The 22,495-nt window shown below is 53.2% G+C and overlaps 1 protein-coding gene across 1 annotated transcript in view; it reads right to left on the bottom strand.

The window, feature by feature from the left end:
• The window catches only part of GRIK4 (glutamate ionotropic receptor kainate type subunit 4), a 436,484-nt gene that overhangs the window by 151,203 nt on the left and 262,786 nt on the right, over positions 1 to 22,495 (bottom strand). The window contains exons 4-6 of the mRNA XM_062198401.1: positions 19,214 to 19,378; positions 5,232 to 5,329; positions 957 to 1,122 (exon numbers count right to left, since the gene is read on the bottom strand). Coding sequence (XP_062054385.1) covers positions 957 to 1,122; positions 5,232 to 5,329; positions 19,214 to 19,378 — 429 coding nt within the window. The remainder of the gene's footprint in view (positions 1 to 956; positions 1,123 to 5,231; positions 5,330 to 19,213; positions 19,379 to 22,495) is intronic.

The following is a 22,495-nucleotide window of genomic DNA, read 5'->3' as shown; positions in this document are numbered from 1 at the left end:
GAAGCATCCCTGTAGGACTATTCTCTGTCATTTTGCTCAACAGACATGTGTGGGACATATGAGGGAGTGCACGGGTGGAGGTAGTCGGGTGCAAAGGCCGGGTGGAGTGGGTGGGTCTGACTGTGACATGGGGTGGCTTTTGCTTTTGGATGCTGTGGGGACTCCTGGATGGAGGAAGGACTGCAGGACACAGGGTGGTTCTGCAGGGGAGCCCTGGTGGAAGGTGGGATCTCAGGCCGAGGCCTGCACAGGGGAGCTGTGCAGGACACAGATGCCTGGGGCGCAGGCACTCACCCTCTGTGTGCGCCAGTGGCCGGCACCTGCCTGACCGCATGTGGGTGTGCAGCTGCCACCGGGAGCACACAGATGCTGGAAAGTGCTGGCTGAAATTAGCTAAATCTCATAAACACTACATTTATGTCACAAATTGTCTGGGAGCCAGAGAAGACACATTTCTAAAACCTGCATTTGCGAAAAAAAAATAAAAATGGTTTATCAGGAATTGACCTTGGACCTTGTTCTATCAGCAAAACCTGCTCTTCGGGGGAAAGAAGCTCTTCAACTCATCAAGTACAAATGCATTCAATTTCATATTTTCCCTCTCTCTCTGTAGCTCCTTAACAATGAGGCTGAAAATGTGGGGATTGAGTTTGCAGATGCAAAACAGCTTGGCAGCTGGCCAGTCTCCCTGCAACCCAGCTCCTGTCTGTTCTTCCCATGCCAGGGAGTCCTGGCAAAGGGCACTCCTAGATCTCTCTGTCTGTCTGTCTGTCTCTCTCTCTCTCTCTCTCTCTCACACACACACACACACACACGCATCCAAGGATACACAGCAGTGGCCAAACCCGCTGGTTATCAGCCCTGCAATCTGCGGGAGCCCCCTCTTCCCTAAGTGGCCCCAGCCATGGGCACATGGAGCCACAAGGCCAAGGTGGAGCCAGCCTGGGGAGACTTACATTCTGCTTTGGCACAGATGAGGCAGGCGGTGGTGCAGTTGAAGAAGTTCAGGATCCCAGCGACAGCCACACTGATGTCGGTGTTGCTGGGGTGGAGGTTCAAGGTTGTGAATCTCTGGAGCTGGAACTTGACGAACTCTTCGGGGGCCACTTTGAAATGAGGGACCTGGCAGGAGGAGCAACGACGGGCAGCGAGAAGGATCCAGAATGAGCAAGAAAGAAAGAGCTGAGACTGAGCCCGGGCAGCAGGGGGCAGGTGTGTTCATGCCACCTCTGTGCCACACACCAGTGGGAGACAGAGCGTGTAGGGACCTCATGCTCCAAGGGAGGAAGACACCATTGCATCCCTAACAATCGTGAGCCAGGAAGGACCAGGATGGGCGACCCCTTGGTCAGGCCCTGTGACAATGTACCGTGGACTAGGGGCTGGCGATTGGGACACAGCAAGGTTAGCAGTAGGTCTTCATCCTCAGAGGGACTGCTGGCTGCCAGACAGAGAGACAACTGGCCCCAGTGGGCATAATCCCTAGGATAGTTTACGTGTAGTTAATAAATGAGACCAGAGAGGGCAGAACGAGAGAAGAACAGTACCTTGGGGAATGAGAGGACGCCCCTCAGCCCAGCTCACAGGTGCATAAAGCAGCTCCCAGCAGACTTCCTGGGTGAACGCCCAGGGGAGGAGGGGACAGGGGTGGGTGTCCCCGCAGACATGCATCCAGGGGAGGAAGCACCCCAGACCCTGAAACGGTCTAGAGAGCCTCTGAAGGGAGCTGGGGGCTGGGTAAATACAAATCCACTTTGCTGTCATGAGGACAGTGTCAGCTTCCTTCTGCGTCTATTACTGGCAATTCCAGGAGGCACAGCCCTGCCTGCTGCCTCTCCTCTCCCAGGAAGAGCGATGAACAGGCTGCGATCCTGGCTGTATTGGCAGCGTAAGCTACTGGATAGGTAACAGGCGCATTACAGCACAATAAGCTGCCATCCACTTTGATTTTATTCCAATTGCTTCATCCGCTGGTATCCAGAGCTGGGAGAGGGGAAGCTGAGCATGGGTTTGCACTGCTGTTCAAGCAAGTGAGACTCAGGACAGACCGCAGAAAGAGCTTCCTGATTGGTGAGTCAGTTGGCTTCTAGAATGGATGGTTCAGAAATAGTTACAGAAGTTTCCTTTGCCTGGCCTGGCCCTGAGGTTCTGATGCCAGGAATCTGGGGAGATGCGGAGAATGTCTCAGGAGGATTCTGCTACCCACCTCGCCCTTTCTAAGTTTCTGGGAACAGACTGCCAGACAGCCGAGCTCCTCTGAGATTGGGGTGGGAAGAGGGTAGAGGCTTAGCAGAACTCGGGAGGCAGTTCTTGAATTTTGATTGCATGAGTCCTGCAATCACGGGGCGAGTGACCCAGCAGAGATGGAAAAGTGCAGAGTTGGAGAGAGCCTGGTGAGCTATGACAGAGGACTCCAAAGAGTAAAGTGGACCCCATGTGTCTCGGGTGGGATCATTTTTCCTGATTCTATTTTGCACCCCGCACAATCTGTCTAAAGTGAAGAACAAAAGCACCTTCAAAGGAAGAGGTTTCCAAGCGGCAAGATGAAGGCCAAGGCTTGGGGGTGGTGGGTGTTCGGAGGGGGCAGGACAGCCTGGCTGGTTGGATCAGACATTTCAGCATTTCTGACCAAGGTCCTGCCTGTATCACTGGTCCAGCCTACTGGACTTAATCAGCAGCTAATCCAATAGGACAGTGTGGGGCCCTTGGGGATACCCAGGTCCTAGAGATGGATGGGGAAAGTCCCATGAAGTTCAAAGTCAAATGGGTTTGGGGATCTGCAGAGCTGTGTTTGCATCCAGGCTCTGCTATGTGATTTACAGGCAAGAGGTTTAACTTGTCTAAAGTTCACTCAAATGGAGACAACCACAGGTGCATTTTACAGCTATGGGGGTTGGGGGGGATACAGGAGAACTCATGTGTGAATGGCATGATAGCTTAGTGCCTAACACATAGTAAGTGCTCAGGCAATGTGCTTTCTCCTTTTCCCCCAAATATGGGAGCTCCCAGAAAGCTCTTAGAGCCGTCTGTGCAGGGGCAAGGGGTGAGGGCCTCCCTGTAAGGGCAGTGGGTGGGGAGCCTCTGGCATGGTCATCACCTTGAAGCCTGCTGGGAGCAGCCAGCTGCTCTGCAGGGCCTGCGCAGGGATGGTCCAGCCCCATTCTGCTGATTCTCTCTCCAGGACAAAACGAAGATCAATCCCTAATCGACTTGCAATTGCAAATGCATCCCAGGAAGTCATCTCAGAGGTGGCGGGGAGGAGAAGGAGAGGTGAGCAGGGCGAGGAGGGCAGTGAGGCAGAGAGCAGCAGCCACAAGGGCTGCAGAGATGCTGAGAGCACTTAAAGGGATGGACTCCTTGTGAGAACTCCATTGCTTTTCCCTGGAGCTGGGGGTAATCAGTGGAAGGCAGTTCAGCCTCATAAAATATTAAAAGCAACGCATAATCTGAACGGAGATGAAGGGATGCTGTGGAAGGCACCTGACCAGACAGAGGAGGGGTAAGTGGCTGCTCCCTGGCTGGCTGGGCGGTGGCACAGGGGTGGGGGTGGCAGAATGGAGGGGACGGCTGCAGGTCAGGGGCTCAGCATCCAGCCTGAAATGCCAAACAGGGCCAAGAGGAATCAGCCACCAAACGCCAAGAGGAGGCTGTTTTGGGGGAGGGGATTGGCAGGGTTGTAAGGGATAGCAAAGAATGTGTAATGGGGAGAAGAGAGAGAGAGAGCAAGAGCGAGCAAGCCCAGGGCAGACCAGCAGAGGGAACGGGGGAGCTGAAGTCCTGGCAAACCCACTCGGTAAGAAGACAGCCACTGCTGGCAGCATGACCTGCTGCAGATATGAGCTGTTTCTTGGAGCCTGGCAAGAAAGATTTAAACATGAGGTCCAACCTCTTGGCTGCGGCCAGTGAGATGCTAGAAGGGACCGCAGCAGGACACAAGCTGATTTGTAGCTTGGGCTGAGTGACCTCCCAGGACATCTGAGGGGGAAGGAGGTGAAGAGTTGACAGTGTGGACCCAGCACCTGGCAGGGAGGACCCAGGGGCTCAGTTTACAAGGGAGCAGCCCAGCCCCGGGAGGAGCAGGACCAACCTCCCACCCAGGCTAGGGCTGCAGGGCACTTGGGTGTGCAGGTAACAATTCTGAAGGTGGATGCACAAAACAGGGAAGACTAAAGCCTCAGGGACTCACCAAGGCCTCTGGCTATAGAAGATAGCAGGGGTATCACGGGATCAGTTGCCAAGGGGCCCCGGGCAGGCAGAAGTCTGTCGGAGGCTCCTGCTCAGGAGGTATCTAGTCTGTCCTATAGTGGCTGCTCCATGGGATCCTAAGACGTGGGCTTCTGCAAGGCTGAGCCTGCAGCTCTCCAGGGCAGGTGCCACATGGAGGCTTCCTCCCCTGCTCCTCTTCCTCACCCTCTCTCTAGATCCTGACCCCATGCTCCTCCCTACCAACCTGCCTCTGTCCCCTAGGAAGCTGCTGGGGCCTGGAGGGGCTAGGGACATTCCCACTGTCTCCGGGGATACGTCTGAAGGGGAGGTGTAGCTGCATTCCAGTAAGGATGAAGAGAGCCCAGCAGCATACAGAATCCGTAAGTTCCGAGTTTGTCTCCTCCAGGGAAGGAAGGGGTGACCTGGCAGAGCCAGAAGGGCTGACACTCGTCCTCTGCCACTATTTTCTCCTATGGAACTAAAACCAAAGATGATAGCCCCAACAGTCTGGGGTCAGAGACTCCAGTTCCAGGTTGTACCTGCACTGCAATTTCAAATGAGGAAGAAAGCCAAGTTAAATCTCTGCTCGGAGAACTTAGCAGACAGAAGCTCTCACACCTTATCTTAGCAATGAAGCATAGTACGGCCTCCCCACACCTAAGACATTCTTCCCCAGTGTGTAGACGGATCACCATGGGGCGGCTTCTATGAGGATAGACATTCGGACTTCAGCCCTCCCTGTACCGCCACCTCCAGGAGGCCACCAGGACCCCCACCATGGATTCTGAGACTCAGGGAGTTTAGCTCAAAACTCCTGCTGTCACACCGCTTCTCTGGGGTCCCTTCATCCAAACAAACCAGAAGAAAGTGCTCACCCACGGCCCACTCCTCTTATCTGTACAGGTGCTGCCGCTGCTGTTGGTGACACCAACCCAGGTTTGATGGGCTCTTCCAGCCAAGGCTGTCTCCAGGCCAGGCACAGGCCCAGCCACACAGGTGTCCCCCCGACCCCGCCCAGCACTCACCTCCTTCTCCCCACAGATGTTGCTGATGATGGAACTGGAGGCTGGGCTGGACGATGGTCCCAGGACAGCGACCACCCCCTTGGGGAGGATCTGACACACTGCAGCCGTGGCAGGGGCAGGAAACAAAACAAGGGACTCATCAAATGGGGCCTTGAGCCCTCCACTCCTCCCCGGCTGCCCCTCACCCAACCCTTCCCCAGCCCCTCGCCGACCCTCCAAACCCACTGTCCCTCCTTCTCCCCCTGGACTGCTGGGCTCCAAGACAGTTTTATTGGAGTTTATGGAGAGTAGTAAATGAGGAAATGACCCAGGTTATGACAACATATGGCCATGGGCAGCAGGGTGTATAAATTGTCCGGCTGTCACCAAGGACAGAGGCTAACAGAGGCAACCTGCGGGTTCCAGCTCCTGGCCTGGCGTGTAGTGCCGGGCAGAAGGCCCAGCACACAGAACGGCCGCCCAGCCTACAATCCTTCAGTACAACCCAAATGTCACAGGAGTCTTGGAGGAGGGAAGGCAGATAGGCAGAGGGACGGAGGACGACACAGAGAGGAAGAAGGTGGATTCAGCCACCGCCAAAGTCTAGAGGAGAGAGGCAGGCAGCGCAGTGCAGTGGTCAGGTTGCCTGCACCCATATCGGACAGCCTAGGTTCGATGCCCGGCTCAGCCTCCTGCTAATGCACACCCTGGGAGGCAGCAGCGTTGGTTCAAGTGCTTGGGTCCCTGCCAGCCACGTGGGAGACTTGGATTGAATTCCTGGCTCCTGGCCAGGTTCAGGCTTGGCTGTTGCAGGCATTTAGGGAGCGAACCAGTGCATGGAAGAGCTCTCTCTCTGTCACTTCTGCCTTTCACATAAAAATGAAAAAAAGAAAACTTCAAAAATAATAATGAAGATTTTTAAAAGTGGGAGCAGATGAGAGAGAAAAAGAAATAGAAAATGGGAGGGGGGCGGCAGAGGGGACTTGGGTGTCACTGCCTCACCTGCCTGGACCCTGGCACACTCCTTTGCTGTGTCAGGGACTGACCTGCCAAGCCAGCATGCTATGAGCCTGCACTTCCTCCGCTGGGAACACACCCCACCCCTCACAGCACTGGACACTCCCTACCCTCGTACATGTGCCTGGCTTCTTTTAGGTGGTGTTAGGCCTGCCTGGGACTCCCAAGGCCCCTGGTTTAGACCCCTGTGTCTGTATCAGCTTCAGCCTGTTGTCTAGAGTTCTCTGCTCACTCGACCTCAAACCTCTTAGGGCAGGATCTGAGCTGCCTGCATCTCTAACCCCCCACTGAGGAGCCATCCAGCTCCTGCGTGGATGAATGAGCCCCGCGGTCAGAGAAGAGGATGGATGAGTTAAATGAGTTAAGTGCTCTGTGTTGAGCAGAGAAGGGCAGGAGGAAAGGGGGGGACCCCAGGGAGAGAGAGCCTGAGATAATTCCCAGCACGCACACCGTGACGTCAGAAGCAGGAGCCACCCCCCACCCTCCCCACCCCCACCCCCCCGAACAGGCAGAAGCTGCGGCCGGCGCATCATGCTGATCCGAAGCCAGGAGTCAGGTGCTTCTCCTGATCTCCCATGGGGTGCAGGGCCCAAGGACTTGGGCCATCCTCCACTGCCTTCCCGGGCCATAGCAGAGAGCTGGCCTGGAAGAGGGGCAACCGGGATAGAATCCGGCGCCCCGACCGGGACTAGAACCCGGAGTGCCGGCGCCGCAAGGTGGAGGATTAGCCTGTTAAGCCACGGCACCGGGCAGAAGCTGCAAGATACCACATTCCTCTTGCAAAACCCAAAGCTTCCATCCACATTCAGTGAGTCCTGACTCCCATTAGGCTGGGACACAGAGGTAAGGGATGGACACACGGTTTCTTGGTGAGTCTGCCACTCTCTCCAGAGCCAGAGTCTACCCATTGGCCAGCACAGCTGAGCGATTGCCTGCAGGGGCACAGCCAGCGAGGGAAGAACCTCAGGGCATGCTCCCAGAATTGGAATTCACCATAGGAGCTATGGCTCCGTGAGCTTGGGCAGGGATCCCACGCCATCCTGAGTCGCAGCTGACTGGGAGGGCATGGGCAGAGGCTTCCCTGAGGGGATACATCATCCTGAGAGTCAGAACCATCCCCGGTGGCAGAAGTAGTGATGACCGGGGCACTTGACCTCTGTAGAGCCTCTTGGAAGTTCCTGCCATTTCCACAGGAGTGAGCTCAGTTCCCCTGGCCCACTGACCTCTTCCTGCCCGTGAGCTGCCTTAACTCCATCATCCTACCAAGTCCCTACAGCAGCCTGGAGGAGACAGGGAGGGGTCTGGTCTCCTGATTTGACCACTAAGAACCCAGCATCCTTGAGATGTCCAGTGGCTCACCTCGGGTCGCAGCGTTTGGAGTCACGGCTCCTGACCCCATCGGCGTTCACTCTGCTCCCTCACATCCACTATTTGCCTGCACGACTCCCTACAGCCACTCCTCCAGCCAACTCCTCTCAACCTCTTACCTTGAGGCCCCGCCAGCCCGCCTCAAGGCACTGCATCTGCTTCCTCCAGGGTCACCGTGACCTGTCAGCAGTCACCTTGCTGTAACACTTGAAGTTGGCCTTGCTCTTTGGATTTCCCAGCACCATCCAGTCCTGCCTGTCGCGCACCTCTCCCCCCCAGGCTTTCTCTCTTCCTTTGTTCAGTCTTCTTCCTTGTTCCAGTCACTAAACCCTGGTTTCACTAAGGCCTTTCCCTGGGCAACGACTCTCCCCAGGCAATCCGACACTCTGGCCTGTGTCCTGCTGGAGCTCACCATAGGGCCTCCCCTCTGGCATCCGGAGCCAACATGGCTGAGAAAAGCAGTCATGCAGAGCACGGGCTCTGTAGCTAGACTGTCAGGGTTCGAGTCCCAGCTCCTGGGGATTCTGTCCTCTCTTCTAGCTGTGAGACCCTGAGCGAGTGATGGAACTGCTTTGGCCTTGTTAGCTCACCTGTAACACTGGGATACTAACAGGATCTCTCTTGTAGGTGTGGTGAGAATTATAATGACTGAAGACATACCAAGTGCTTACACCGGGGCCTGACATGCTACACAACCATTCTTATCTCCATCACATTGCATTCGATGTACACGGGGTAGGGGGTGGGGTGGCAGGCTTCAAAAAATTTGTGGAAAATGGAATAAAGATAAGTTTATGTTAGTGCCCAAAATGTTGAAACCCATGCCTATAAGGAGTCCTCAGAAAGTTCATGGACATGTGCATTATTGAAAACTAGGCATAGAGTGGCTGACATTGTGATGTAGTGGGTAAAATTGACACCTGCAGTGCCGGCATCTCATATGGGTGCTGGTTCGAGTCCTGGCTGCTCCACTTCTGATCCAGCTCTCTGCTATGGTCTGGGAAAGCCCTTGGGTCCCTGCACCCACATGGGAGACCCGGAAGAAGCTCCTGGCTCCTGGCTTTGGATTGGTCCAGCTCCAGCCATTGCAGCCATTGCATTGTTTAGGGAGTGAACCAGCAGATAAAAGACCTCTCTCTGCCTCTGCCTCAGCTTCTCTGTGACACTGTCTTTCAAATAAATAAATAAATCTTTAAAAAGGCATGAATTTTAAAAAAAATTTGTACCAGAATAAAGTTAACATTTAACTCCATTTTTCCACGAACTTTTTGAAGGACACCCATATAGTTCACTGTCTGATTTGTTCTCCACACTTGTATAAAGAAGATTCATTTGTATCTCTCTTTTACAGACAGGAAAATTGAAGGTAAGGAAATTTAAGGGGCCAGCATTGTGGCATTGCAGGTAAAGCCACCACTAGTAACACTGGCATCCCATGTAGGCTCCACTTTCGATTCAGTTCTCTGCTAACGGCCTGGGAAAAGCAGCACAAGACAGCCCAAGTGTTTGGGCCTCTGCCACCCACACGGGAGACCTGGAAGAAGCTGCTGGCTTCGAGCTTCAGCCTGGCCCAGCGCTAACTGTTGTGGCCATCTAGGGAGTAAACCAGCAGATGGAAGACTGCTCTCTCTCTCTGGAACTCTGACTTTCAAATAAATAAATCTTAAGAAAAAAAAGTAAACACAAGACAATTGAAGTCCCTGGTTCAAGATCTACCTATATGATAGAACTCAGCTTGCACTTGGAGACCCAGGCAGCACCACGACCGAAGCTCTCTGTCCTCTCCTACTCCTTGTGGCTCCTCGAGCTCAAAGCTCTAGGCACTCTTGGCTCCTCTTTGCCTTCTCCACTAACTCTGATTACCCCCCCACACACCAACCAGGGCCAGATTCTACCCACGGGACCTGCTCACTCCCTGCTGCCAATCCTCCCACCCCCACCCCCCACGCCGAACTCCCACTACTGCTGTTCTGAGTCAGCCCCTGTTTATGATCTGCCCTCTAAGGTATCCGGCTCCAGGGTTTTTCACTTCTAATCCACTCTCCCAATGACAGCCCTAAAACACAGCTTGCTCCTCCAAAGCAGCGAGCTTGTCTCACAGACCTGTGCATCGTCAATGCCTGGCACACAGGCCGACTCAGAAGCCCACACCCAATAAATAGTCACCAGAGCCCGCTCACCATCTTCCACGGAGAACTGGAAATAAACTGAATGTCTCAGCAGAAGGGGGCGGTTATATAAGGTGTGGGTCATATGCCCAAATGGAATATTATTTAGGCGTTTAAAATGCTCGTGAACAGTTTATAATAGCACTAAAGATATTTATGTAACAGTATTAAGAGAAAGAAGCAGGATATAAAATTATATGCATATGAAGGCTACAGCTAAGCGAATACAAGGACTAGTTATGCATTGAGGGATGGCTCCAAGAAGATGTTATTAAAGCCAACATTTATTGAGTACTAATTAAGGCCCATTGGAAGCATTTTACAGGAATTGACTTATTTAATTCTAAAAATCACCTGACAAAATAGGAACTATTACTGTCATCCTCATTTTACAGATACACAAACAAGAGAGGAAAATAAAACAGCTGAGTGAAGATTCAACTGCTCAACCCTTGACTCCAGGGACCAGTCCCTACCCACAGCCTCCCACAGGGATGGCAATTAGCTGAGATGTTCGCAGACTGCTTCGGCCATCGAACACTGAGCGATTCTCTTCCCTTTCTCCTTTCTCTATTTCCTATAATGAGTGCGTATTCCTTTTACAACATATTATTGAAAAATACAACACCATAATAGAGAAATGTCTTCTGATGAGCTAGGGAAAGCCGGGTGGATCTGACCTCTTCCGGGTCCTGCTCCCCCTCCCCCACACTCCCACCCGCGTCCTGCTGGCTCACCTGGATCGCAGTCTGTTTTCCTACCTGTGCCTGTTCCCCAGTGGTTCTCACTGACTAGATACTTAACTTGCTGCTTGGGATGCGTGGGCAGAAGTCAGAGGTCTGTGAACATTTTTTTTTTTTTTGGGAAAAAAATCCCATCATTATTTTCTCTAACTCCCTAGTGAAATGCAGCGTCGCCTTCCATTTCGAGTGCAGGCAACAAACCACGGTGTATTAACAGTACCCACGACTCTCACCAGCAGAAAAAAATCACCAATATTTCACACCACATTACAGTGCTGTGGGTATCATGAAACACCACTGATATTCACTGCCACTTCAAAATTATTGTAATAATTGGAGCCAATGCTGGGCTTGGCCATTTAACACATTAATAAAAAAGTACATATATTCCTGAGCCACTATTACAATATTTTAACTGCATTCCATATAATTGGTTTCCTTGGCCATCCTAGATATTTTATCTTTTCCACTGAAGGACTTTTTTTTTTTTTAAAGGCTACTAGTGTCTTCAGGGTATCACCATCAAGGCCTCCTCTGTCCCTTCGGCCTGACAAACTCCTACCAAGCCTGCAGTGCCCAGCTCAGAGCTTGCCCCCAGGTACGACGGCCTCCCTCCCGTCACCTTGTCACACTGTGGCTCTGAGTCAGCTGCCTTTAGGAGACGGGGCACCTCTCCTATTCTCTGAATTCCCAGCCAGCTTCTGACCCAGGCAGGCTCACAACGTCGAGCCTCAACAAAGGGAAGTTTCTCCTGGAGACATCCCAAAAGAGGGCCACAATCCCTCGTTGCACGTCCAAGTCCAAGACGCTCTGAAACTGGATGTCTTTCATCAGACTGATTTGCTGCCGAGATCTGATCTAAATGGGCGGACAGGACGCTCTTTGCAATGCATGCGTGTTCCAGTGTAAGTGCAGATGCTCGAGTGTGAGATGTTACTGGACATGTTACTTAATGCACTGTATAAGCACCACATGATCTGTCCAATGTCTCAAACGTTCTCAATTCCAAACACATCTGGCCTCAAGGGTTGGTGGGCCTATGCCTGCTGTTCTGAGCGCTCTCACACCTGTCCATGTGTCCAACTCTCTCACAGGATCGTAAACTGATCCAGAGCCAGGGTCACATCTACTCAGTCCTGGCAAAAGGCACTGCTCAACAGATGGTTACTCAACTGAATGGAGATGATCCAAACGAGTCCACTGAAACTGAATGATCGTCTCACCCCAGGCAGTCATGGCCTGGGGACTGCCTGGACCTGGGAATTGGTCTTGGGTTCTCTGTGAAGGATGCCCTGCTCGGTAGAAATGGAAATCATCTACAAAAGGGTCTCAGCTGGAACCTTGGGGTCCCGATTCCACAGGCCAAGGCCATCCATGTGAGGACCTAGAGAAGTTTGTGGGAGCCACGGCAGGTAAGGGAGATCCGCTTGACCTCTGTGTCACAGGGAGCAGAGAAGAGAGGAAGCATGGAGGCAGGAGTGACATCGCCATGGCAACCAAGTTTTCCAGCCAGCAGAGCAGCTGCTGGCATAAAAGACCGCCATAGGGTGTTGCGAAACCACGGAGGGACTCCTTCCCCTCCAAATTGCCAGCTTTGGCCTGAATTTGGAGTTCCCTTGGAAACCTGGGCTGGCTGGAGAGGCTCACGGGCACTCAATCCTTCCTTGAGACGACCCAGGACCCTCCCACCCCTTGGACAGGGAAGAGTGCAGGAGGGAAGGGTCTTGCTGGGAGGCGGATGGCCCAGCTGGGTGAACTGTAGGTGATAAGGACTTCAGCGCCCCCTAGGGAAGGGCCAGCCCCCAGGCCCTCCTCACTGACATGCTGTGGCACATGTGGGCCACTCTCTGAGCGTGGGCTGTAAACAATCACAGCTTTCCAGGGCAGACAGAGATGAGGCACAGAGAGAGCTGGGGGAACCCAGAGTCCTCCACAAGAAGACACTTCACAGGGTGGGAACCCAGGGTCTCTCCGTGTGCCCGTTTATGCCGCACACCATGCACAATGCAAAACCCTAGCCATCCCAGGGCAAGGTGAGGCAATGGCCTCCATCTATTCTAAAGAACTGGCTCCTCGCCGGCGCCGCGACTCACTAGGCTAATCCTCCGCCTTGCGGCGCCAGCACACCAGGTTCTAGTCCCGGTCGGGGCACCAATCCTGTCCCAGTTGCCCCTCTTCCAGGCCAGCTCTCTGCTGTGGCCAGGGAGTGCAGTGGAGGATGGCCCAAGTCCTTGGGCCCTGCACCCCATGGGAGACCAGGAGAAGCACCTGGCTCCTGCCATCGGATCAGCACGGTGCGCCGGCCGCAGCGCGCCGGCCGCAGCGCGCCAGCCGCAGCGGCCATTGGAGGGTGAACCCACGGCAAAAAGGAAGACCTTTCTCTCTCTCTCTCTCACTGTCCACTCTGCCTGTCAAAAAAAAAAAAAAAAAAGAACTGGCTCCTCTGCTAGGTCAAAGCTTTCTGGAACATGTTCTCTTCTGAACTCTCCGTGAATGGACAGTGGCTTCTGAGGACTGGTCTTACTGGCCCCGGAGCCAAGGAGGGGAGCATGCAGGGGCAAGAGTGCCCGGTCTCTGCACCCTCACATTCTTTGACTACTGGGGTCTGCCTGATCGGGGTTCCCTAGGTAGTGGAGAATGTCAGTGGCCCAGCGGGAGTGTCCTCAGCCGGCCCCAGACTGCTGTGTGAGTAGCAACACCATACACCGGGCTGTTCAGGTACCAGGCCCCCAGCTGCCGGCCATATCACCACCTGGTCCTTACAGCAACCCTGAGAGGGAGGACTGCCTACATAATCCTACAACTCATACTATCAGGCAAAACGTGCTATGCATTCGCACCAGGCCCCACACTGCTCTAGTCTTACTTGCATCATCTCACATGATCCTCACAAAAACCTCAGGAACTGAGAACACTATTCCCATTTGACAGATGCACAGGACAGGAGTCCCTGGCAGAACCGGGACTAGAATCCTGATGCATACAATCCAAGCACCAGACCACACGGCTCTCCGACCCGGCCCCTCGCCTGCTCCCACAAGACCTCTTGTTTTCATTTTATCGTTTTAAAGATTTACTTATTTGAAAGGCAGAGCAACAGAGAATATGAGAGAGAGAGAGAGAGAGAGAGAGAGAATTTTCCGTCCATTGGTTCACTCCCCAAATGGCCCCAAAGGCCAGGGCTGGGCCAGGCTGAAGCCAGGAATCCAATCCATATCTCCCATAGGGACCAAGCACTTGAGCCATCCCCTGCTAATTGCAAGGATCTACATCCATAGGAAGCTGGAACGGAAGCAGAGCAGGGTCTCAAACCCAGGCCCTTCGCTATGGGACAAAGGTGTCCCGAGCAGTGTCCCTATCACCGCACCAAACACCCACTCTTCCAGTCCTAGTCCTGACCTCCTGCTGCGCTGTCTGAGCCACGCGCCGGCACGCCCTCAGGAGAGTCACCTAGGAGTCCTGTAGATGTGCAGATCTTAACATCTTCCTGGAAATCAGCAACGGCCTCAGTGGCCCCCTCTACACAACGCAGGCCCGGATGCCTTCTAAGCACCATGATCTACTGCGGTTCTGAGTCCCCAGTGGGCATCAGTGACGTGGGAAACTCAGAGGAGGACAGCCAGGAACCGTGCTGGATGACTCATCACTGTTTGTGTGCCTGTCTCTTCCGGCGAGTTCTTTTTTTTTTTTCCTTACGCTGACTTCGATTCGTTCTATTGAACTGACAGAGGGATGCCGACCTCACTTATTAGAGGCGGCTCCAAATCGCCGAGGTCAGGCCCACGGAGCCTGCGAGAGGCTCGGAAGCCTGCGCAGGAGGAGCAGCCCCGCAGAGGTGCGCTGCAGCTGCACGAGGCTCCGATAACCAGCGCGCACCTGGGTTTCAAGGGGAAACAAGTGTGGACAGCTGATAGCATGCGCGGCCTCGCAGAGACGAACCGAGGCACAGGTGAGGGGCTCGCGGGGAGGCCCCCCCCCCCGCCTCTAGCTCTGCAGGAAACTGAACCTCAGGCTGGCTCTGGCAGCAGCAGGGCCAGTGCCTCGGGGTGTTTGCGTGGCAAAGGGGTGGGCACTTAGTTAAGCTGTAATACATCAGCCGCAGGGGACACACTGATCTATGGGAACAGAGGACCGTGATGCCTTGTGGGAGCTCCCTGCAAAGGAAAGGCTGAGATGGAGATAAGATACAGAAGGGAGAGAAGGAGGGGCCGGGCAGGCGGGAGGTGACCCAACAGGGGCTGTCCGTCCCTTTGATTTCAGATCCGTGGGCTGCAGAGAGGGAGTGGGGATGTCAAACACCAGGAAGCCTCAGGCGAAAATGGTGAAAGGGCAGAGGGAGGGGAGGTCGATGTGGACTGCAGGATGCTGCACAGGCCACCTCCACTTTGAATAAAGCCCTACATGAGAATCTGGCTTCCTGAGCCATCTAGAACAGAGGGCAATTTTTCCTCCCATCTCACCAGTGCCCAGGCTGGCTGCTAATTAATGCTCTGCGGAGGGGGGCTGACCTCTGGACTCCAACTTCTTCTCACTTCGTTCTGAAATAACCGGTGCCTCCCCAGGCAGACTCTCCCAACCCCGAGGAGGAGTCGTTATGTGTGGTGCGCATGGAGCTCTTTGAAACCCGCCCACCGCTGAACGTAAGGCACAACCCAGACCCTGTTGGATCGGATCAGCCCAGCTTCAATCAGAGCCTCTATCCTTCCAAACCAACATCACCATCACCTGGGTGACTTTCATCACCCTGGAATAGGTGGGGTTTGGGGAGCTGCCTGGGGCCCCAGAGTCACTTGCATGTTTTTTAATTAATGGTGGAGATTAGCCCTGGGCCACTAGCCCAGGGACAGCAGAGCCTCTGAACGGCAGCTGGCGTGAGGCGGCCCACCACAGCCTCCAAAGCACAAGGCTGTCAGATGCATCAGGCCAAGAAAACCAGGCAGGGAAGGGGACTACCCAATTAGGGTTGGAGTTGACAGCAAACAGGTCGCTTGAGAGGAGCCCCGGAGACGGTGCTGTCATGGAGGTACGGCTGAACTTTAAAACACAGGAGACAGGGGGAGGATGGAGGAAGGCTGCGACAGGGGAGGGGGAGAGGAGAAAGCCAAGAACAAAAGCCAAGGCTGCCGCATGCTGGACGCAGCCAGCCCTCCGTATGCGTGGGTTCCACGGTGTCAACCAGAATCCTTCCAGACGCTGCCTCTGTCCTGCTCCTGCTCAGCCTCCCTAAACAACGCAGTGTGGTCAGCGTCACATAGCAGTGACACAGTGTGCACCAGTAGGAGTTATCTAGAGATGAGGAGCAGGTGTGTTTTGCCAAGGGACTCAGATGGCTGCATGCCACAACAGAGGGCCTGGGTTTGATTCCCACCTCCAATCCTGACTCTAGCCTCCTGCTGACTCCGACTCTGGCATTCAGAGCAGCTTGGTCCCTGCCACCTACGGGGGAGATCTGGATTGGGTTCCCGGCTCCTGGCTGTGGCTTGGCCCATCCTCAGCCATTGTGGGCACTTGGGGAGTAAACCAGCAGAAGGGAGCTCTCTCTCTTTCTTTCTCTGTCAAATAAACAAACACAGAATTAGAGTGGGCATTTAGCCTAGTGGCTAAGATGCTCATGCTTCACACGGGAGACCTGATTTGATTCTCATCTCCTCTCCTGACTCCAGTTTCCTTCCTGCTAATGTAGACCCCAGGAGGCAGTGGTGACAGCTGAAGTAACTCGGTTCCTGCCACCCACATGGGAGGCCTGGAACTTTATGAAGAGCCCTCATATGCATGAATTTTAAAACTTTTTTGCACCATAATAAACTTATCTCTTCATTCCTTTTTCCGCAAACTTTTTGAAGTACCTCTGTACTGCAGTCTCCCCAAAGTAGAGATCACGGATCACAGCTGTTGTCCCTCCTCCACCCAGGGACCCCCATCTCATTCCCACTTCCCTGTCCCAGGACCTGTGCTGACTTCCAGTCATTGCTTCAGCAAACACCACCAGCCCATCACCCACCCGCCCCCTCAAGGAGGCAGACAGCGGGCTGGAATCTCTCTAAGAACTACCTGGATGGTGTTTAAAACCTGTTGTGGGGGAGCACGCTGGCCTTTGGGGTAGAAAGATCCAGAAGCCCTCTTTTCTAACAAATGCTAATTGTGTCTCCAACACACTAAGCTGTAAAAGCTGAACTGAGGGCCATTTGGTAATAAAATACTTGGCGAATAAAAGAAAGGCATGAAAAGATACCCAAAGCTCTGTAATGTGGAATAAAGATAGCAATTTCCTTCATCCCCCTGATTCATTGAGTTTAATATTTAAGACGTACTGACTTGACTAAGCCAGGCAGAGGGGTCACTGGCAGAGGAAATTTGCATCTGTGCATGGTGCTGTCCACAATGGGAAAATCTGTGCTCCGGGTTCTACCAGGGCAGCCCCAAGAACCCAAGACAGGAAGAAGGAGCTGGTTCCTCAAACACAGATGACAGAACCATCCAGCAACCTGAGCCCTTGTCTGAGACCTGTCCTTGGGGACAAAGAAGCGCTGCTGGGCAGGATTAGGAGGTTCACAAGGAGTCGTTGCTGACGCTTCCGCTTTCTTCTGGAAGCTCCTGGGAAACCCGAGTCCTACTTTCCCTGCATTAGAAATTAACCTCTGTAACAGCGAGGATGTTTGTGTGTTTCATGCCAGATTCTCGTTGCCTAGAATAAAATAGAATAGGCACTCACTGAAGACTTATTGACTAGATGCTGAAGGAATGACCACGTGGGTCCTTGTCTCCCATGCCCCCTCCTGGAGGCCTCGGAGCCCAGAGATCCTCCTGTTCTCAATGGCCCTGTCCGTGCAGTGGGAGCCACCTTCTGTCACAGCTGCTGGACCAGGAGTGGACACTCTCCCCAAGGCAGTTACTAAGCAATCTGGCCAACACCTGCAACCTGTCAGACGGGCCACCAAGCAAGACTAGCTGGGCTAATCGGATCCCGTACCCTGGGAATGCAGGGGCACTGAGGGACCTGGCTGGTGTGCACTCTGAAGGGACTGCAAGCCACCTGAGGGCAAGGGACTGTGTCTGTCCTGCTTCCCAATTGTTCCCAATGCATGGGAGCCTAAGTCGTGCCTGACATCGAGGAAAATTTCCATAAAGGTTCCTGAGTGAACAAAGAGAATAAATTGGGCCTGGGGAGCCGTTAGAGAACAGGTGTATGATGAATAAGCCAGCGAAACCGAACTAGCAGGGAGGGGAGGGCTTGGATCCAATGCTGCAACAATACTGCAAGAGCACTGAGAGAGAGAGAGAGAGAGAGAGAGAGAGAGAGAGAGAGAGAGAGAGAGGGAGAGGGAGAGGGAGAGGGAGAGGGAGAGGGAGAGGGAGGGAGGGAGGGAGGATGACTCTGGTGAGTCTCTGGAGCCACGGCTTTCCTCCATTTTTGCCCATGTGGCTCCTTACAATGTCCCACCTCTAGTGCCTGGGCCAGGGTAAAAGGTTTTTCTTTTTTTGCACCTCTAACAGCCCAGGCATTGCTAGATGCTCAAATGGAACACCAGCTGCCCGACATAAACACTCCAGCGATCAAATTGTTCTGTTTTGGCCATTGAGCACTGTTAAAGGTCTAAATGGATTGGAGAGACAGGAGGGGGGCGCTCAGCAAAGTCTCGGGGCACAGATGCTAAGGATCCACAGCCTCCACTGAGGGGCTCTTTCCTGAGAAGTTGCTGACCCACTAATCTGGGCCTAATCCAGCGAGGTCGCCAAGGCAATACCAGCAACCTGCCGGGGGATGGCAGGAGAAGGGTAGCCAATGTGCTCTGGGCTCCCAGGTCCCAGGTCCGGCTCAGCCACTGCCTGGCTGGGTGGGCGGGCAAAGCACTCAATGTCTTCGAGCCTCCGTTTTTCTTTTCCAAAGTGGAACCAAAAACAGTTAACTCTCAGGCTGCTGTGGGATGAACAGTGGTGCCCTGCGCATAGCAGGGGCTCCACAGGAGCAAGTTTAGTCGCCTCTCCTACGGCTACTGCAAAAAGTTCATGGAAAATGGAATTAAAACATCAGCTGAATTTGGTACAAAATTTTTTGAACTCCATGGAGCTTTTTCATAATATGGTTTTCCATGAACTTTCTGAAGACCCCCTCCTATGCATTTCTGTAAAATACTGCAACTCATAGAGGATTTTCCTATATTTTCGGTTACTTAAATCTTCGCTACTGGTGAGCTTTGCAAAGTAGAGCCTAGCACTCCCATTTTACAGCTGAAGAAACTGAGGCCCAAGGTTCCCGTGGTGATTGGTCAAACTCCAACCCAAGTCCCAATTCACTCCCACAACATTGTCTTCAGCAGGAGAAAGCAAGACAATCGGTCAGTCATGAGACGGCTAGGCTGCCCCGGGCTGGCCCTCTCTTCTTTCTTAACGATACACAGGATTTCATTCAGGGATTTGTGCACAAAATGTCTAGGAGGTGAATGGATCGATATATGAAGGAAGGAATGCGTGGGTGGATCAATGAATGAATGAACACATTTCTTGTCTTAGCTCTACTCCACATGTGACTCCCAACAAAACCTGAGACTCTAATCTAGGCTGAGAGCCCCCGGGGGCTCCTGGTACACTTTCTCCCCCGCCCCTGGGGATATCTCCATCAGAGGCCTAGCAGTGGACACGGCTCACACCGCCAGCTCACCCTCTGCCAGCCACGGAGGCAGAGGGCGCCGCTGCCCCTTCTACGTACTGGTTTCTGCAGTCTCGTACTCGCTGTCTCTGAGCAGCTCAAAGATGTCCACTTCGACCTTGGCCTTGCCCAGTCTCTCAGGAGCGCGGTTGATGCGGTTCTTGGCCAGGGTGATGGACAGCCGTTCCCCTCGGCTGCACTCCATGGGGTCGTCCAAGATAGCAGCTGTGGGCAGGCAACCACAGGGAGACAGTTGGTACTCGTCCACCACTGTCACCCCACCTTCTCCAGCCTCCCCCGCGGCCACCTCCCTCTTCCAGGCAGCTCTGCCCGACCCCCTCCTCCCGGCCAGCCTCCCAACGAGCCTCCAAAGCATTCTGCATTCTCCAGAGCTCAGGGTAGCCAGGGCAGGGCATTCCGGTGTGAACGTGCACGCCCGGAGCCCTGGAGTGCCCTGGCAGGCTCTTGTCTGTGTGAGGTCCCTCAGCCCAGGGACCATGATGCCCTCGGACACACGTCTACATGCACACAGACAGGCACACGTGTGTAAAGGAAAGCAGACTGGCCGTCCTTTGGAACTGAATTCTGGGCACATGAAGAACTCTCCCCAAGGTGAAAGGGCATTACAGGAGGCCAGGCTTGTGTGGGAGAGTGTGACATGAAGGAGCAGCCGCAGAAATGCTGAGTGCTGGCTCCCAGGACCTGACACCAGTGAGCCATGTCACCAGGGGAGCGACATGTTTTCTCAGAACCTCTCTTCCTCACTGAACAGCAGGAACAGTGATGTTCATGAGGATCAAGAAGATAATGTAGGTAGATGGCCCAGCACAGACTTCATCAATGTGGATGGCCGCAGAGGAGTAGCACCGAGAGCCGCCCATTGCAAAGAGTAAGGGTTACAGCATCACAGAGGCCCCGCTTCCAGTGCTGGTCCTACCCTTCATCACTCAGTTCCCCACTTGTAAGCAAGTGTGGAGAAAGCCTCCTCCTGGGGTTATTGTGAGGATTACCTGGGACAGTATGTAGTCACCAAAGTGACTTGCACACAGCAGGCACTCAATCAATCTAGTACTGAGATCCTTACTTCTCTTGAGAGGGAACGTTACAAAAATGAAAATCTCCATCCAAAAACTTGCATACAAAAATTCCTAGCAGTATTATTTGTAATTGCCAGAAAATGGCAACAACCTACATGTCCACTGACTGATGGATAAATAAAATATGGTCTACCCCTACGATGGAACTTCATGCAATGACAAACACAGGAATACAGGACAGGTGCATGGGTGGACCTTGAAAACATGCTAAGTGAAAGAAGCCAGACACAAAAGACCACACGCTGGATGATGCCATTTCTATCAGAGCAGGTGACCGTTTAGAGACAGAAAGTAGGTTAGTGGTTGTCTAGGAAGCCGGAGCGAAGCTGGGGAGAAATGAGGAGTGCCTGTTAATGCATTTGGTACTTCATTTGTGAGAGGGCGAAAATGTTCTAAAATTGATTATGGTGATGGTTGACGACTCTGAGAATACACTGAAATCACTGAATCGCATACTTTCAGTGAATGAATTATGTGATAGGTGAATTATATTTCAATAAAGCCATTAGAGGGAAAAAAAGAAAGATGAAGCTTATCTTTCAGAGGTTGATGACAAGACAGGGAATCAAGCCAAACAGAATTCACTTCACTCTCTCTGTCTAGGGTGGACAGAAAGACCTGGGTTCCATGTACAGGACTCCAATCCTCATTAGCACCATTTCACAAACCAGAAACCAAGACACAGAATACGGCAGAGGATTTTTTCCCCCCTATTTTGGGGATTTACTTAGAAACCTAGTCTTATTGGGCAATAAACAAATGTTAAATTTCATTCTCAGGTTGGCCATGCATGCCAGGGCAACCCAACAGCATCCCAAGTCATAGATGATAAAGTAAATGCAACAGCAAAGTCCACGCACACCTAAGGTGTTGAAACACCTGCAGCAGTGGCCAAAGGACGCTACAGGTGTGAATGGAGAGTTTGGGCTCCCTCATACCTCCTGCCAAGGGAAGCAGGACCAGGACAAGGAGGTTGCTCAAGAAGCAGAAACCACAGCAGCAGCGCTGCACCGTGCCAGCAACAACAACTTTGGGACCAGAAAGAAAGTGAGGAGTTTGTCTTAGGTGGTGGTCTGTGGGAGACCCCCAGGCTCCACAGGAGGGAAGTGGGGGGGAAGGCTGTCTATCTAGCCCCATACCCGCTGAAACAAGCACAACTCCACATCCGTCAGTTTCAGATATTTGGGTTCCACATAAGATCTGATATGGGAAAAATGCTGCACTGTTAAAAGCATCATAGTGGAGGGCCCAGCGGTTAAAACGCAAAGAGCCTGAATTCTAGTGCCGGCTCCACTCCTGACTCCAGCGTCCTGCTAATGCACACCCTGGGAGGCACCAGCGATGGCTCAAGGGGCTGGGTTCCTGCCACCCATGCGGGAGACCTGGGTTCACTTCCCAGCTCCTGGTTTCAGCTTGGACAAGTCCCGATTGTTTGGGGCAGATGGAAGCTTGCTTGCTCGCTCACTCTCTCTCTCTGTCCCTCTGTCGAAGGAAGGTAAAGGAAGGGGAGGAGAGGGGAAAGGAGGGGAGGGGAGAGCAGGGCGGAGGGGAGGGGAGGAGAGGGGAGGGGAGGGAAGGGAACGGAAGGGGACAGGAAAGTGAAACCTTCAGCCTAGTCCTGGAGCATGGGAAAGACACTGAATGTCAGGAGTCAGCAGCATCACAAAGCACAAGCCACAGAGAGGCGACAGGGGTGCTATGTTCATCCAATGACAATGCCCGTGTATGTGCTTAACGGACATTAGCTTGTTGACCCTCGCAGCAGCTCTGTGGGCTGGGGGTGTTATCTTAATGCAGACACGAGAGAACACAGGTGAGAGGAGCCGGTGGCCTGTCCATCTCTCAGGGCTGGTGGGCGGGAGAGGACAGAGGTGACCTCAGCTGGTGACTTTGGACCTGGCACCCTTGCCCGGGGCTCGGCTTCCCTCCCGTGAGAACCCCTCTTGCCAGGGACTTGCTGCTGGGGCACAGGAGCCTTCAAGCCACTGTAGAGGAAGTGTCATGGAGGTGAGCCGACTTGGAGACATTAAAGGTGACAGGCTGGACCATGGGCTCCGAAAACTCCACCTCTCCCACTGCCACCCCAGCCCCTGTGAGCTTTTTATTTTTTTAAATTTTCTTGCAATACAATATTTAGTTTTTGGGTTTTTTTAAAGATTTTTAAAAGATTTATTTACTTATTTTTTTAAAATTATATATTTATTTGAAAGTCAGAGTTACACAGAAAGGAAAGGTAGAGAGAGAG

Source organism: Lepus europaeus, chromosome 7, assembly GCF_033115175.1.
Source record: "Lepus europaeus isolate LE1 chromosome 7, mLepTim1.pri, whole genome shotgun sequence".
NCBI classification, from domain to species: Eukaryota; Metazoa; Chordata; class Mammalia; order Lagomorpha; family Leporidae; genus Lepus; species Lepus europaeus.
This window is presented reverse-complemented; position numbering and strand designations above follow the sequence as displayed.